Source organism: Mustela nivalis (assembly GCF_964662115.1).
Source record: "Mustela nivalis genome assembly, contig: HAP1_SCAFFOLD_2636, whole genome shotgun sequence".
In the NCBI taxonomy this organism is placed as follows: Eukaryota; Metazoa; Chordata; class Mammalia; order Carnivora; family Mustelidae; genus Mustela; species Mustela nivalis.
In genome coordinates this window covers 34888-53294 of record NW_028134029.1, presented here as the reverse complement: position 1 = coordinate 53294, position 18407 = coordinate 34888, and the positions used below count along the sequence as shown (strand labels likewise).

Genomic DNA, 18407 nt, shown 5'->3' with positions numbered 1-18407 from the left:
ATCTGAACTTGCCAAGAGAACTCACTAAAGAGTCCCAGCCTGCCATGTAACAAATAAACACTGTCTTTAACTTATAAGCTAACAGAAGGATGGTGGACAGGTATAAAAAAACTAAAATATAAACAAAATATACCTACAAACTCACGGTGATATGGAACAAGGTTCCTGGGAGTTAAATGATTCTGTGACTAAATATCCACTTACACTTTGGTTACCACTTATTAACTTTTAAGCAAAATAACTTTCAGATCGCATTTATGACGTCAGACACAATGTGTACAATTAGGTTGAGATTCCTAAATATAAATCTAATCCAGGGTCAATCTTTATAGAAATTTATGTCACAAAAGCATGACGTTCCTAGACTATGAATGGATTCATTCATGTTTATAATTTCTTTAGAGATAAATTTTTTGAAGGCAAAAACACTATTTCATAATTATCTTACAACATAAATATAAAACAACTCATCCAAAAGGAGTACCTTAAGCACAAGCAGCAAAAGAAAACATATACTGGACGTAATTTCAGAATCTTATCAAAACTTGTACTTCAAAAAACATCAAGAAAGTGAAATGATAACCCACAAATTACTTGCAAATGATATATATGAAAAAGGTCTAATATTTAGAATAAACAAAGAACTCTTAACAATTAAACAATGAAAGGACAAATACCCAGTTAAAAAATAGACCAAGGATTTGAATATACATTTCTCCAAAGAAGATATACAATAGCCAATATGCACATAAAAAGATTCACCGTATTATTATTCATCGGCGAAATGTAAATCAAAACCACAATGAGGTATTGTCTGACACCAACTAGGACGGCTACAATAAAAAGGTATTAATTGTTGGTGAGGACAATTGGAACCCTCATACACTGCTGGTAAAAAATATTAAATGATACAGCCACTTTGGAAAACAGTCTGTCAGTTTCTCAAAATATGACAGCAATTTGACTCCTAGGTATGTGACCCAAGGGAAGTGAAAATATTATGTCCACACAAAGATGTGTGCATAAATGATAAGCTTTAGTATTCAAAACAGCCAAAAAATGGAAATAGTGCAAATGTACACCAACTGATGAATGCATAAATAAAATGTGGTATATGATACAATGGACTATTACTTGGCAACAAAAAGGAATGAAGTACTGACATATGCCACAACACGGATGAACTTTGAAAATATTGTGCCAAGTGAAAAAAGCCATTTCTTATGGAGCACATGTTACATAGCATTCCCTTTACGTGAAATGTCCAAAATGGACAAATCCATAGATATGAGAAGTAGATTGAGGGTAGCCAGGGGTGAGAAGTTTGTAAGAAAATGGAAATTAACTGCTAATAGTTTCTTTTGGGGTTGATGGTTGTACAACTCTGTGACTATAATAAAAACCACTGAATTACTCACTTTAATGGGCAAACAGTATGGTATGTGAACTGTATCTCAATAAAACTGTTATTAAACTACCTGCACACAAAAGAAGAAATACCTTCAGAAGTATTTCAGCTAAAGAGCCAATCATATGCAGGGCTCCATCTTTTTTTCGCGGATCAGCATTTGGTTCTGTAAGAATCTGGTAGCAAAATCCCATTGTCTTCTGCAGTACCTAGATTAAAAAAGAAAAGTTAATGCTTTATTCAATTTCCTAACAATCCTTAACAACGCTAAAAAAAAGACAAAATGACTTACATGGCTAACGTTAAAAGCTTAGTGTATATCTGAACAGATTTTAAATATTAAAGCAAAACTTCTCTATATTAAACAACTCACCTCTTTCCTCTTGCTACAAGCTGTAAACAAGAGTGTCTGGGCAGCAGTGGTAGGAGAAATGAAATCTTCAAACACATCTGGAGAATAAATTTAAAATTAATACGAAAACCAGTAATTTCAATTTCTTCAACATTTTCAAGTAATTTATAAATGATGCTCTGTAAAAGTACGACCTTAAAATTATGCTGAATGTTCATGCTAGGTATTAAGAGGAAACCAGATTCTTATATAATTTTGCAATAGTCTAATTTCATGTCTCTTCAGTACAAATTAAATTTTAATCCATTAATTTCTCTTAAGGATCATTATCTTTCATAAAAAACACAACTACCACGAGAATTTTCACAATATGGTCACAATAGTACAATTTACTACAAATACAAAAGATTTTGGTACAAAGGACTAATATACAACATTAGTCAAATTATAATCCTTTAGTTCCATGCAGAGATTCCACGTGATTCCAGCTTCCAATATATGTCTTCTCGATTCCCATACATATGATGACTGACATGGGATCCAAAAGTATAGTTTTGACACTTGGTGTTAAGGTGTAATCTTGAATTTCTACGTTTTAGCATGTGCCAAAAGCACATCCAATAATTGTAAATTATTAACACTACTATCAGTGTCTGCTAAAAATGAAGACTGTCATTATTAAATGCCATAACTAGTGAAGACACCCCCAAAAGTCTAAACAATGGATAAATTACATTAAAACAACAAAGATCTTTCAGTACCAAAGAAGAGGCCTTAAGATAACACTATGAATACTATATACAAACTTAGCTACTGGCATATTTTGTTTCTAAGAAGGTGAAAATTTACCAAACTTCATGCGTATATATTCATAAGGGTCTTCTTGCCAAAGTTCTTCATCAGCATCTGTATAGCACATCAATGGAAAAATAACATCTTGGATAATGCCCTGAAATTTAAAAGTTAAGAAAGTAACCTTAGGTCGGTCTTTAAATTTAAACCTTCAATTTTGGTTAAGTGTTGAAACAAAAGCAATCCAATAATGTATCTATATATTTAAAAAAAATTTTCCCCAATAATATATATTTTAAAACTTAATACTAAACTTTAGTAATGATTCTCAGATCAACTGTTAAGGTACATAATAGTTTGTGTAACAAATAATTATAAAGTAAGACATTTGGGCATATAGGTAGCAATTAAGTATTCTAAAAAAATACATTATGACATTTTGGTCCATCAACTCCTATAGTTCTAAATAAAGCAAATAAATCACTCACAGAAATAATACATAAGCTAATTACCCTCAAAACCAATCGGGTGAAAGTCCTTAGTTTATTCCAAATTATAGGACTAAAATGTTATCATCATAAGCCAGCACTAAGAATTTAAATGCAAATTTTAAGATAATAGCTTTAGATTAAAAGGAATCTGAATATTTACAAAATACCTCTTATAAGTTTATGTCAAAGTATTTTCTCATTTTCCTTCTATACCTTCAAAACAATTAACAGAACTAGAATAACACAAGTAAAAAATAAGCATTTTTCAACCTTTACGTTATTTCAATTATATTTTCCAGAAAAACATCTGATAGAAAATTATTACTAAACAAAAACCCCAAAAAACAAACAAAAAACAAAACAAAACAATGACAACAAAAACAACAACAAAAAAACAAACAAAAAGAAGAAAATTATTACTTGTATATGAGGCTTCAGATTCTTCCAGGTGAGGGCATGAGAAACTCCTTGATTAATATAATTTAATGTCTGTTGTAAAACTCGAGGAGCCATATATTGTTTCTCCTTGTACTGATATAATACCTTCAATAAGACCTTCGAAAAAAATATTTTATCAGAAACCAAAACTTAAATAGAAATTTTAACCACTTTATAAGTCGGCAAAAGCATCTGACCCATATCTTAATACCCAGATCATCATCCTAAAATAACAACCATATTCTCTTAAAAAGAAAGTAAATTTTGAAATTTTTGTGTCATAGAACCGTATTTATTCCCAAGGTAGTCAAATAAACAAACTGAATTAATACTATGTCAAAGGACTAGTTTCTGATTAAGTATAAAAAGAAAACCACAGGTTACTCACTGAACATGCCATAACTTTGAGATAGCCCTGATTTGTTGTTTACCTCCCAGAAAAACCTTATGCAAACCACTTACCAATTTAATGTCTGCCGTCTGGCAGGAGTTCTAATTCTATGTATTTGAGAATAGAAATTGTCAAGATCTGGCCCACAGACCTCCTGAAGGGTCTGTGAGGTCAAAACTATTTTCATAATAAGGCTGAGACAGTATCTGCCCTTCTCACTACGTAACATCTGCATCGATGGTACAAAAGCAATGGTGGCAAATCCTCTAGTGCCTAACATGAATCAAGGAGTGGCACCCAAGTGTACCAGCAGTCATCATATTCTTCACAGCCACATTAAATTCAAGACATTCATTCCTTAAGAATACTCTTAATGAATCAGAAATATAAATATTAAATGGGGAGTATACAACATATAGCACTTCTTCTACCAAAGTACAATGGTTGGAAGAAAAGCTGAAATAGCTTTCCTATCAAATGCTATCACATGCTTGAAAGAAAAACTGACAGACAAATTTTGGTTATTTAGACTTGTGTGTATGGCATATTTTTCCTCAAAAATGAATAAAATGAGCCTGTCACCTCAAGGAAAATAACTGAGAGTATGTTACTGATGTTAAAATCTGAGCTTTTAAACAAAATTAGAATTCTCAGAAATCTTAGATGCAAAGACTTAGATCTGCTTAATTAGTTTCCAGTATTTAAAGATATTTCTGATAACATCAGTGGTAATATTAGCAAATATGATTTTTTTTAAAGATTTTATTTATTTATTTGACACAGAGAGAGATCATAAGTAGGCAGAGAGGAAGGCAGAGAGTGAGGGGAAGCAGGCTCCCTGCTGAGCAGAGAGCCCGATGCAGGGCTTGATCAAAGGACCCTGAGATCATGACCTGAGCTGAAGGCAGAGGCTTAACCCACTAAGCTACCCAGGCGCCCCGATTTCTTTTTTAAAACTGCATAATGAAGGGCGCCTTGGGTGGCTCAGTAGGTGCCCCGATTTCTTTTTTAAAACTGCATAATGAAGGGCGCCTTGGGTGGCTCACTCTTGATTTCCACTCAGGTCATGATCTCAGGATTGTGAGATCAAGCCCCATGGTAAGTAAGCTCAGCGCTCAGTGGGTAGCTTGCTTTTCTTCCCTCTCCCTCTGCTCCACCCCCTGCTCATGCATGCTATCCTTGCTCTCTCTCTAAAATAAATAAACCTTTTAAAAAATAAAATAAGGGGAGCCTGGGTGACTAAGTGGGTTAAGGCCTGTCTTCGGCTCAGGTCATGATCCCAGGGTCGAGCCCCACGTCAGGCTCTCTGTTCAGCAGGGAGCCTGCTTCCCTTCCTCTCTCTCTGCCTGCCTCTCTGCCTACTTGTGATCTCTGTCTGTCAAATAAATAAATAAATAAAAATCTTTTAAAAAATAAAATAAAATAAAATTGCATAATGAAGTATATTAACATTTGGAAAATGTTCATTAACTCAGTTTTCCAAATGACCAGCTGTTACAAAATCATGTATGGATAAATGATCCATTCAAAGTGCAATATAGATCAACAGGTGATAATGTAAAAGAATATAAAATGCTTGTTGTTAACAAACTTTACAATTAACTTTTAAGAAACTACCACTATTGAGTGGCTCAGTTGGTAGAGCATGTCACTTGATCTTGGGGTCATGAGTTAGAGTCCCACATTGGGTACAGAGTTTACTTAAAAACAAAAACAAAACTATCATTATCATGGGCGCCTGGGTGGCTCAGTGGGTTAAGCCGCTGCCTTTGGCTCAGGTCATGATCTCGGGGTCCTGGGATCGAGTCCCGCATCGGGATCTCTGCTCAGCAGGGAGCCTGCTTCCCTTCCTCTCTCTCTGCCTGTCTCTCTGCCTACTTGTGATCTCTCTCTGTCAAATAAATAAATAAAATCTTAAAAAAAAAAAAACAAAAAAACAAAAAACTATCATTATCATATTTTGATGTGATATCAAAGAATTTCCACAATTTTGTGAAAAGTTTACAAGTCTTTCCTTTTCCAACTGATCTGGGCCACCGTGTCTGCAGTTATGTCCATCAAAATAAATTTAAAAAGACTAAATACATAGGTAGATGAGCATATAACTGCCTTTTATTAAGCCATACATTAAAAATTTAGTAAAACTGTTTAATAATACCATTTCTTTTTGTTAAAAACTTTTCATTTTGGGAAACAGTTAAAAAAAATTACATATTCTGGGGGCACCTGGGTGGCTCAGTGGGTTAGAGCCTCTGCCTTCGGCTCGGGTCACGATCCCAGAGTTCTAGGATCGAGCCCCACATCTGGCTCTCTCCTCAGTGGAGAACCTGCTTCTTCCTCTCTCTCTCAGCCTCTCTTGCCTACTTATGATTTCTATCTGTCAAGTAAATAAATAAAATCTAAAAAAAAAAAAAGCACATTCTAAAAACAAACAAACAAAAAACCAACACATTCTGTGTTAATATACATTAGGTTTGTTATTATTTTTAAATGAATTAATACTCTTAAATTTTAATTTCTAGTATGATATGTAGCATAGGTATAAATCACATAAATGGAAGCTTGCTGAGGCTCTCAAAAATTTAGGTAATAAGGAAGACCTAAGACCAAAAAATGAGAACTGATACAGGGTTCAAAATTAATTAAAGACTGCTACATTCAATCTTTGGGTACCAATAAACCAGGAAAAAGGGCAGAAATTAACCTAATAATAATATTTCAATTTAGAAAAGTTCTTAGACTTACTTGCTGTACACCAACAGCAAACGCCTTCAGAAATACTTCAGCAAATTCATTATACTCCTTGGAAACATTGCCAGGGCTTCCATACCTAAAAGAACATTTAAATGCCCACTGTTTCTTTATAATGCTTTATATATTGACACTTATAAAACTAAGAGCTTGAAAAAATAAACTTAAGTCATCATACACTGAGAGACGCTTACCTTTCAAAAAGCCTTGCTAAGATATGTAAAGCCCACTTCTTACATTTCCACCATGGTAACTCTGGTCTGTCATCTTCTTCAACCTGAAGTGTTTCCTTCAAAGAGATTTATTTAATGATAGTAAGAGATGATACAATCTAAGAAGAAGAGCATGAGGTGAAAAGAGACTCACAAAAACCATTTATGTTGGCCTTTAGAAATAAAAGGCTAGATTTGGAAAAGTACTAACTCTTATTTAAATATAAGAGGCACTTTCATCTGCTTTACTACTTGGCTACATAGCAAACTCAAACACAAACATTTTGGTCAAAATCCAATTAACATAAAGCCAAGGCCATGAAAAGTAGTTTAATCAAAACCAGTATAGTTCAGGGCGCCTGGGTGGCTCAGTGGGTTAAGTCTCTGCCTTCAGCTCAGATCATGGTCTCAGGGTCCTGGGATTGAGACCCACATTGGGTTCTCTGCCTAGCAGGGAGCCTGCTTCCCCATCTTTCTCTGCCTGCCTCTCTCCCTACTTGTGATTTCTCTATCAAATAAATAAATAAATCTTTTAAAAAGCAAAACAAAACAGTACAGTTCAAATTAAAAGGGCATGAGAAACACCACTTCAAAAATCTAATTTCAGAAATATTGGTATAAACACAAAAGGATAAACAGATGAAGACATTAATTTAAAAACAATAGTGAAAAACTACCACGGTAAACATTTGCAAATAAGAGGATGATTACTTATGGAACACCTATAAAATACTACTATACAACCACTAAAAGAATGGACTGGATCCTAGGGCGCCTGGGTGGCTGAGTAATTACAAGTCTGCCTTCTGCCAAAGTCATGATCCCAGAGTCCTGGGATTGAGTCCCTCCTCAGACTCCCTGCTCTGTTGGAAGCCTGCTTCTCTCTCTTCCACTCCCCTTGCTTGTGTTCCCTCTCTTGCTGTGTCTCTGTCAAATAAATATATAAAATCTTAAAAAAAAAAAAAAAAAAAAGACTGGATCCTTACATATTGACCTACAATATCCAGACATATTTTTAATTTATAATGGAAAGTAAGACTTGGAGCAACAAAGTCTTAGTTTAACAAACTAAAACTAAAAGTGAGAGCAATGATACAGCCACTTTGAAAATCAGTTTAGAAGTTACTGATAAAGTTAAACATATACCTATCCTATGACCCCACTCTATTCTTTGGTAATCTCCTCAAGAAAAATGAAAACATGTGATCACAAAAAGATTTGTGTTAAGGACATCCATAGCAGCTCTATTAGTACTACTAAAATCCTGAAACCACCTAGCTGTCCATCAACTTGTGAATGGATAAATAAATTGTAGTATATCCACACAATAAAATACTACCTGGTAATAAAAAGGAACAAGCTACTATAACACAACATAAATACATAAGAAACAGACTAACACAACATAATATATCTCATAAATATACCATGCAAAAGAAGGTAAATACCAAAAATTACCTTTATTTTAAGTTCTAAAACAGGCAAAATTAATCTATGGTGCCAGAAATGAGAATGGTGATGATAGGAAAGACTAAAACTAGCCACCAGCAAATATTCTAGGTGATGATTACATGGATACATGCAAATGATAACTCACTGGACTGTTTATTTATAATATGTGTTTATAAATTATACCCAAAATGTACAGAGTGGTTGTAAATGAAAACTTAACATTTTATTTTGAACATATTAAATGTGTTTAGAAAAAAAAAATGTGTTCAGAAAAATATACAACAAACTAGTTTCCGACAGAGAGGAAGAAATTTTCTTTCACATCTTCTACACTGTTGTTTTGTTTTTTTAAAGTAGGCTCCACACCCACTGCAAAGCCAAACACACTGGGCTTGAATTCACAACCCCGTGAGATCAAGAACTAAGCCAACTGAGATCAAGAGTCAGACACTCAACCGAGTCATCCAGGCGCCCCTACACTGTTTTTCCTTTTAAATAGGAATTTAAGCAATAAACCATAAAACAAGGGGGTCTCACTAATGCCACTAATAAAATTGTTTTGGATAAATTATATAATAACTCAATGTCTCCATTCAAAATAAATTCAGAGGGGATAGAGGAGAAAAATTAATTCAGAGACTTTTTTTGAGGATTAAATAAGTAAGGAATATTAAAGCACTTAAAGCGTATTTTGTATTTAGGACTTATAAATTCCCTTACCTCTCTAGAAAACTAGATTATAAAAAAAAATTGCATTTACTTTAAAAATTGTGACTAAATTGGGCTTTTCAGTGGCTCAGCTGGTTGGGTGTCTTCCTGGGATTGAGTCCTGCATCAGGGTCCTTGCTCAGATAGGGGTCTGGTTCTCCCTTTGCCTCTCACCTCCAACTCGTGTGCGCGTGCGCTCTCTCTCTCGCAAAAATAAATCTTTTTTTAAAAAGTGACTAAATAAAACAATTCCTATGTACTAAATTCTGTATGTACAATTCTGTATGTACTAAAACCCACTGAACTGTACACTTTGAAAAGGTTAAATTTATGGAATATGTGTTATCTCTCTATAAAACTGTTTTTTAAAAAAACAAGTAATATAACTAACTACAAAGTCTTCTGGTTCATGAGTAACTGACAAATTATTAGGATAACTCCAGATGCAAGCACTTTTAAAAAAATACATAATTAATATATAAAATTGTATTAGTTTAAGGTATATAACACAACGGTATGATATTAGGTATACACTGTGAAATGATTATCACAGTAAATTTAAGAAGGTGGTCAAAACTTTTAGTTGTATGATAACTAAGTTCTGGAGATGTAATGTTCAGCATAGTGACTATATAGTTAACAGTACTGTACTATATACTTGAAGGATGCTAAGAGAGTAGATCTTAAAAATTCTCATCATGGGGCTGCCTGGGTGGCTCAGTTTGTTAAGAATCTGCCTTCAGCTCAGGTCATGATCCCATGGTCCTGAGACTGAGCCCCAGGTCAGACTCTGTGCTCACCAGGGAACCTGCTTCTCACTCTCCCTGCCATTCCCCCTGCTTATGCGTCCTCTCTAATAAACAAATACAATCTTGGGGTGCCTGGGTGGCTCAGTGGGTTAAAGCCTCTGCCTTTGGCTCAGGTCATGATCTCAGGGTCCTGGGATGGCGCCCCGCATTGGGCTCTTTGCTCTGTGGAGAGCCTGCTTCCTCCTCTCTCTGCCTGCCTCCCTGCCTGCTTGTGATATCTCTCTCTCTCTCTCTCTCTCTCTGTGTTAAATAAATAAATAAATAAATAAATAAAAATACAATCTTAAAAAAAAAAAAAAAAACCTCTCATTATAGGGCACCTAGGTGACTCTGTCGATTAAGCTTCCGACTCTTGGTTTCAGCTCAGGTCATGATCTCAGGATCCTGGGATTGAGCACTGCGTGGACCTCCACGCTCAGGGGGCAGTCTGAGGATACTCTCTTCCTCTGCCCCTCCCCCTGCTCACCCATGTACGCTTTCCCTTTCTCTAAATTAATCTTTAAAAACATTTCTCATAAGAAAAGGATTTTGTGGGGCGCCTGGGTGGCTTAGTCAGTTAAAGTCTCTGCCTTCAGCTTGGGTCATGGTCCCAGGGTCCTGGGATCAAGCCCTGCATCGGGCTCTCTGATCAGCAGGGAGCCTGCTTCCTCTTCTCTCTCTGCCTGCCTCTCCACCTACTTGTGGTCTCTGTAAAAAAAAAATAAATAAAATCTTAAAAAAGAAAGAAAGAAAAGGATTTTGTAGCTATGTGAGATGATATATATTATGAACTCTTAACTAAAACCTGAGAAGATAAGATGGGATGCCTGGCTGGCTCAGTTGCATGTGACTTCTGATCTCGGGGTTGTGAGTATGAGCCCCATGTTAGGTGTAGAGAGTACTTAAATAAAACTTAAAAAAAAAATTTTTTTTAATGAAGGGGCTCCTGGGTGGCTCTTAGCTGAATATCTACCTTTCGCTTAGGTCATGATCTCAGGCCCTGCACTGGGCTCCTTGCTCACTGGGGAGTCTGCTTCTTAGCCCCCACCCCCCCAACTCCAATCATGTGCTCTCTCTCACTCTCTCGCTCTCACATTATAAAAAAACTTTATATATAAATACATAAATAAATAAAATTAAAAACTGAGAAGAAACAGAAGCATTAGGATATAAGTACCTAAACAACAGTATATGAAATAACACTGCGCACAATTTTTAATTAGAATTGCACATAAGTAAACACACAAAATGGTCTCTTTATCTAGAATAATTTGCATCATGAATTATATAAACTCATAAAAATGTTACAAAAAGTATCAGTTAAAATTCCCAAAAGATAATTAGATATTTCAGTAATACAAGAACACATAGAGACTTACATTTGGTACATCTCTGTTCACAACAGTCTTTAAAATTTCTATCCATTCTGTCAGGTTCTGTTGGTTTATCAGCTCCAATGGTAGTGTATACTAAATGAAAATCGAGAATCAATACTTTAAAATCATTACAAAAGAAAATCTCACTTCCTTTAACTCTTCACAAAACCTATAAAAAGTATTTCATTCAATCCACATTTCCCATTTTTAGTACACAAGCAAATTTCTTATCTGGCTGATTTGATCAGTTATCCAAACCCGAGAATTGTGGCACTACAGTGACCATCCTTGTCTTAGTCCCAAATTACTGGGAATACATCTTATTTTTACCCTAAGAGTGATACTGTGGATTTCTAGTCAATGTCTTTTATCAAGTAAAGAAAATTTCTATTCCAGGACTCTTAGCTTGTTTTTTGTTTTTTTAAAGTGGGAATGGTTATTAAATGTTATCAAATGCTTTATCTGGCAATCTTAGAGATGGTTATAGGTCTTCTTCTATGAGTTAGTCATAGGGGCGCCTGGGTGGCTCAGTGGGTTGAGCCTCTGCCTTTGACTCAGGTCATGGTCTCAGGGTCCTGGGACTGGGCCATGCATTGGGCTCTCTGCTCGGAGGGGAGCCTGCTTCCCCCACTCTCTCTGCCTGTCTCTCTGCCCACTTGTGATCTCTCTGTCAAGTAAATAAATAAAATCTTCAAAAAAAAAAGAGGTAATCATAGAAACTGATCTCTTAACCACTGATCCACTCTTTCTTGCATTCCTTGGATAAATCCTCTCAACAGGCTCATAAAATCAATACTCTATTTGGGACATTAGAATATCTATTTTCACAAGTGAGAAAGGGCTATACTGAGTATCAGGGTATTCTAGAATCAAAAAATTAGTTGGGAAGATAAATATCTTGCCCTATTCCCTAGAACAATTTACAAAAATAACTTATTCTTAATCTAAAAGTTATAATCTTACCAACTAAAAAACAAACAAAAACAGTGTATTATATACCCAAATCACTTGTAAAAATTCTCTAAGAAGCAGCCAGTGGAATTGCATCAAAGTGTCCTCTGATTAAGACTGGGAGATAACAGACTATCTTTACTAATCTAGCAAAGACACACAAAATCCAACCAAACAATATGGTGAGTCAGTTACAATCTTTGTGGAAGTCACAGGTCTATTTAAATGAGATTTTGAAGTTAAGTAAGTATATAAATGAAACCAAAGGTTCTAGTAGATGAGATGAATCCTTCTACGGCTATATGGCACAAAAAGAACTGAAATTTTAATCTTGATCTAAACCGGTTTCATTTAAGTAATTATATCCCACAGAGAAAATACACACAATCATTTCCTCAGTGGATATCTTTTATCCCAGGAAGATATAAAATATGTAAAAATGATGAAGCCCATCACTGTGTGCCAGCTAAGCCACAGTACTAGTATTTTTGTTAAACTTAGGTATAGGTTTTGTAATCACTGGGACAATGTATATATATTTGGCACATCAGGTTCATGCTAGATATAAATTGTAATTTCAGTAATTGATTTTCAGACTTGTGAGCTTTGCTCAGTGGCAGTATCATAGCCAATGGGGTTTACCCGAGGCACGATTATTGCTAATTGATTTTCAGACTTGTTAATTCTTAAGGTGAAAGGCATAAAAACTTTTTACTAAAATTTTGTAAATAGTGTCAGATGATTTAAGAGAACTTAAGATTGACCAGTTAAATTTAAGATCTATTGGTCTTGTTTATGTATTTAGGGAAGTGTGCTTCGTTAGACTTTTAATGCGCACATAATTTTGGCAATTTATATATGACTAGCAAATCATCCATTTGTAATCCATTTGTAATCTAGATTTTCAAGTGAAATTATTTTTAAGACATGGAAATTATTTGTTATCTTTTAATGTAGCAAAAGATAGACTTTTATATATAACAATTACCTGAACAAGAGCATAGAAGATCTTGAAAATCTGTTTCTGGATGAGGACAGATTGATCAGACTGATCAGAAAGAAGCTGGATAAAACGGTCCTTTAGAACTGGCAGGAAATGCTGCATTGCTGCTACCAGTGGACTCCGTTCCTCTGGTTTCTTGTACCTTTGGGTAGGAATACAAACTAATTCTGTAAGAATTTGCATCACAATTTCATTTACATGAATGAGACACAAAATTAAACTGCTTGTTTGTCCACACAAATATAAGCAAATACTTCCTAAGCAACTTTAGATTCCTAGGGAAAAAAAAGGAAAAACCAACAACGGAACTATATCACAAGCAAAAGCAACCTAAGAAAAACCTCAAATAATAAAGTATCTAAAATTTTCTGAGCATTCATTATGAAGTCAATAATCCTCAAGGATCCAGGTCACCTGGGTAGCTCAGTGGGTTAAAGCCTCTGCCTTCAGCTCAGGTCACAATCCCAGAGTCCTGGGATCGAGCCCCACACTGGGCTCTCTGTTCAGCAGGGAGCCTGCTTCCTCCTCTCTTTCTGCCTGCCTCTCTGCCTACTCTTTTTGTCAAATAAATAAAATCTTAAAAAAAAAAAAAATCCTCAAGGCTCCATTAGTATCCTCACTTCAACAGTTTGAGGAAACTGAAGCACAGAGCAATATCCTCCTCAACATACTCCTCTAGGTATGAACTTCAGCAGTCAAGATCCAAGGTCTGCCCTCACTTCAGTCTCTAATTGTGAATACTTATACAATTGAGGAGCTACAATGACTTGGCTTTTAATAGCAGGTAACTGATATAAAATTGATTATCTATTACCCTCCTGAAGTTATTGACATACCAAAAGCATTAAGGCAGAAGTGGCATCCAAAAAGCAGAAAATAAGCACTTTATAAACAGGAAGTTCTTTTGTAACCTATTTGGCAACAAAACCTGAATTCAACAGGCTATTTATGGTCTTCATTTATCCCATCTGGAGTGGATATTCACGTATTTTATAGCAGATATGATAATATGCATCTGACTACTGGTGTTGGTCCAATTTCAACAGGAGTGTTTAACATGTATTATTATGTGAACCTTCTTATCTTTCTAAAATCCAAAAACTTCTGAATTCTGAATCACATTTGCTCCAAGGATGTGGGCTCCAAGAACTGCTGCCCTAAGTGAGAAATTTCCATATATAGATTTCTTAGCATTTTAACAGTATTATTTAAAAAGGTCTGTTATTTTTAATTAAACTGTACTTCAATTTAAAAAACACTGTGTCAACTATGCTTCAATGAAAAAACAAAACAAAACCTTAAACAAGTAAATTAACAGACTAGAACTATAGGGGGACACCTGGATGGTTCAGTTGGTTAAGCATCTGCCCTTGGGTCAGGTCATGATCTTCAAGTCCTGGGAGAGGCCAGAGCCCAGCTTCTTACTCAGCAGGGAGTCTGCTTCTCACTCTCTCTCCCCATTCCCATCACTGATTTTCTAATAAATAAATAAAATCTTAAAGAAAAAGAACTATAGGAATGACACCCCACCTTCTATTATTAAGGAGTGGATAGGCAGAATGGCTTTACAAAAGCTTACTAGTGGTTAAGTCATTATTCTAGGGGCGCCTGGGTGGCTCAGTGGGTTAAGCCGCTGCCTTCGGCTCAGGTCATGATCTCAGGGTCCTGGGATCGAGGCCCGCATCGGGCTCTCTGCTCAGCAGGGAGCCTGCTTCCCTCTCTCTCTCTCTCTCTGCCTGCCTCTCCATCTACTTGTGATTTCTCTCTGTCAAATAAATAAATAAAATCTTAAAAAAAAAAGTCATTATTCTAAAAAACTGAATTTATCTTTTTAGATTAAACTGCTTTTTAATTGTTTTTTCCTACCAGATTTCAGTTTTATCTATTGGTAACCATCTTGAAGAACAAAATATATTTAAGAATTGAGTATCTGAGCGCATTTTTAAAAGGTAAAGGTAAGAGTCACCTGGATGGCTCAGTTGGTTAGGCACCTGACTCTTGATTTCAGCTTGGGTCAAGAGTTCTAAGATCAGGCCCCATGACAGGCTCTGCACTCAGCAGGCATCCACTGAAGATTCTCTCATTCTCCCTCTGCCCTTACCCCCACTCACACACACTCTCTCTCCAAAATAAATAAATAAAATCTTTTTAAAAAAAGGTAAAGGTAAAAAGGCTAGATTATTTTCCCCTACTAGAAGGTATAGAACCAAAATAAATTGCCAAGAATAAAACACATCACAGGGGCGCCTGGATGGCTCAGTGGATTAAAGCCTCTGCCTTCAGCTCAGGTCATCATCTCAGGGTCCTGGGATCAAGCCCCACATTGGGGTCCCTGCTTGGCGGTAGCCTGCTTCCCCACCACACCACACCCCCCGTACCTGCCTCTCTGCCTACTTGTGATCTCTGTCAAATAAATAAGTAAAAATCTAAAAAAAATCCAAAAAACAAAAAACCACCACAACAAATGTTCTAATAATGATTGAGACTATTGAACAATTAACTCACAGATTATTTAAAGTACTGTTTTAACATGCTGAGAAATTACACCTACCATACATTTTAAAACATCTGTATAGTTCTTTCAGTCAGTAAAAACAATTAACAATTTATGAAAGGAAACCATTTGCAGTCTCCAATCTGATTACACAAACTACAGTGATTAAAGACAGTACTTCCTTTTAACTACAAAGGCAGAACTATATTATGCACTTCTCTCCATTTACCCAACCCAGATGATCACCCACATTAAGAGGGTTTGAGTATCCAGTCCATATTACACATTCTTCTTTCCTACCTCCCTCTCTACATTCAGGAGAGGACTTGAAATTAGGTGGTACTAGCTGCTAATCTACACTAATTGGTATATGAAAGTAATTATTGTAGGAAACAAATCACTAACCCTTAAGACCTGAGAGTTCCTGACAGCACAAAAATGTGACACTAATAAAAGCCGACTACTACAAGACTACAATGTGCCAATCTGGTGAGCCATGCTCACAGGAAATCCCAAGTACTAGCCCATCACTTTACTGTTTTAAAAAAAAAAAAAAAAAATTTTTTTTTTTCAATGGTACATTAGTATCTAAAAGGTTACATCCAAATTCTCCATCACGGCACTCAAAACTGTCTTTAACATGGTCCCAATTTACCAGCTCCAAATTTATCCCCCGCCTCTAAACAGAAATTATCCATACTATTGGTGGTCTACTCACTACCCACTGAAGATAATATCTCATTTCTGCCTCTGTACCTTTCTTTGTTCATACTACTGCGTATGGTGTGACATGCCTTTCTCTTCAAATGCTCCTACTGTGCTCTTTCAACTGACAAGCATTTCCTGAGGATCTATGCTCCTGAAGACCACCACAACTTCCAATTTCTCCATGAATTTTCTTAGAACTACTTCAGTCCACACAGATTCCTTGTGAACACCTTGTGCTCCACAATCGAACACTGGCTGAAAATGAACTGGAATTCCAATATTGTAGCAGCCTCCTACGTCTCCCATTTAAAAAAATCTGTCACACTCTCTCCTGCTAAGATTATAGGACAGGAGAGACTTAACCTCCTCAATGACAGTAACAGCTTATTATTGTTATTCTCTCTCATTTTAGTCACTCACTTACCAGAACTACAACAACTGGCACTCTGATAGAAGTTGGAGCAACAGCTGGAACATTCCTTAGCAGGAAGATGGGTAGCTGGTGGGAACACAAGAAAACACCAGTACCAATGCTGTAAATGGTATACTTCTCTCCTGCTCAGAAGAAAAGCAGCAGTTCATCAGCTACTTTAGTTGGGACCCAAAAAGGGTATCGGAGGCTAACTACAGGCCCCAGAATTAACGGGCTCACAATGGCATCTGTGCAGCTGTCAGGACTGGAAATAAGGCCACCATCATGGTGTAAGTGTTCCTCATGCCTTCCTCAAAATTTTCTGTTATCAAAACTTTCAAATGCCTACAAATTTCATTACTTCCACTACACGATTGAAATAATCCCTTCAATGTATAGCTTACCACTCTTAATGCTATACCTCAGCTTCCAAGGTTAGATCTTTTTTCTTATCCCTAAACCCAGATCTAAAATGATCCCTTGGCCTAAAATCTTTCTTACTGATACTAATTACTTATATGAACTATAATTTGCTCAAATATGCAAACACTGAAACAGGTGACTGAATCCCTAAAACACAATGATTAAAAATGATCATGTGAAATCCCAACATATCCTTCTTAAAGAATTACAGGTAGGTTCTTGAAACTTATCAAGACCCCAAATTAAGGTAAAAAATTCACAGAAAGCCAAAAGTTAAATAAGCTCTAATGCTCAAAGTACTCTGATACCCTTCACATTTTTAAAAAGCTTATGTTTAGGCCTTTTATCAGCACAAACTGAGGAGCCCATATTGAGGAATTAGAGATAACCCAGTTTTTGAAAGGGAAACAGATAATATGAAAAAAAGGGCACAACACGTTTCTAAGCTGAATCAACAGAAGTGACTTAAGAATTAAAATAAGAGTGCTACTTTAAAAAGAAAATACTGCATTAAAATCAATATATAATTCACTAATTTTTATATACCAAATGTAATTTTAAATGTTCAAACAAAATACCTTAAAATTTCCAAATTTTTCCTACTTCTCAAATCTCTGTAGGAATTGAGAGACACTTACTCATAATTTTTCACAAGCTGATAAAGGCAAAGAAGAATTCCTAGCCAACAAGCACTGTTATCAGACTGAAGATAAAAGCCAATTTTGTCCACAATGGCAGTCCAGCGGCTTGGATAATCATGTTTGATGATATGGTGAATGCATGTAGTAAGTTGTACCCTGAAAGTCAAAAATAAACAAAACATTAAGGAGAAAGAAATGGTACCTAGATAAAATTCTGCTCACACAAAGAAAATGGCTGGTTAGGTAAAAATAAATAAGTCACTGAGAAAAAACTACTCATTCCTACTGATTTAAAAGAAACCCAACAAATGTTACAAATGTAGGTGATTTTATTTTTCCTTATTTTTCATCCCTATCATCAACTAATGTGTTTCATTTAAAACACAGCTATTTTCATTAAAAATTCTGCAAAATCGGGGTGTCTGGATGGCTCAGTCAGTTATGCATCTGACCCTCGATTTGGGGTCAGGTCGTAATCTCAGGGTTGTGAGATCGAGCCTTGCATCAGGCTCATGTTCAGTGCAGAGTCTGCTTGTCCCTCTCCTCTCCTCTGCCCCTCTGCTCTCTATCTAAAATAAATAAATACAATTCTTAAAAAAAATTCTACAAAATCATA

At 35.7% G+C, this 18407-nt stretch overlaps 1 protein-coding gene across 2 annotated transcripts in view; it reads right to left on the bottom strand.

Annotated features, from left to right (window-relative positions):
• Positions 1-1404: 1404 nt before the first annotated feature.
• Positions 1405-18407, bottom strand: part of LOC309858494 (importin-7-like) — a 36983-nt gene continuing 19980 nt past the window's right edge. For both annotated transcript variants that reach the window (XM_082751172.1, XM_082751173.1), the window contains 9 exons: positions 17789-17947; positions 13099-13255; positions 11163-11252; positions 6818-6912; positions 6618-6702; positions 3464-3598; positions 2610-2709; positions 1782-1858; positions 1405-1617 (listed from right to left, as the gene is read on the bottom strand). In XM_082751172.1, the coding sequence (XP_082607298.1) occupies positions 1420-1617; positions 1782-1858; positions 2610-2709; positions 3464-3598; positions 6618-6702; positions 6818-6912; positions 11163-11252; positions 13099-13255; positions 17789-17947 (1096 nt within the window). In that variant the 3' untranslated portion in view covers positions 1405-1419. The remainder of the gene's footprint in view (positions 1618-1781; positions 1859-2609; positions 2710-3463; positions 3599-6617; positions 6703-6817; positions 6913-11162; positions 11253-13098; positions 13256-17788; positions 17948-18407) is intronic.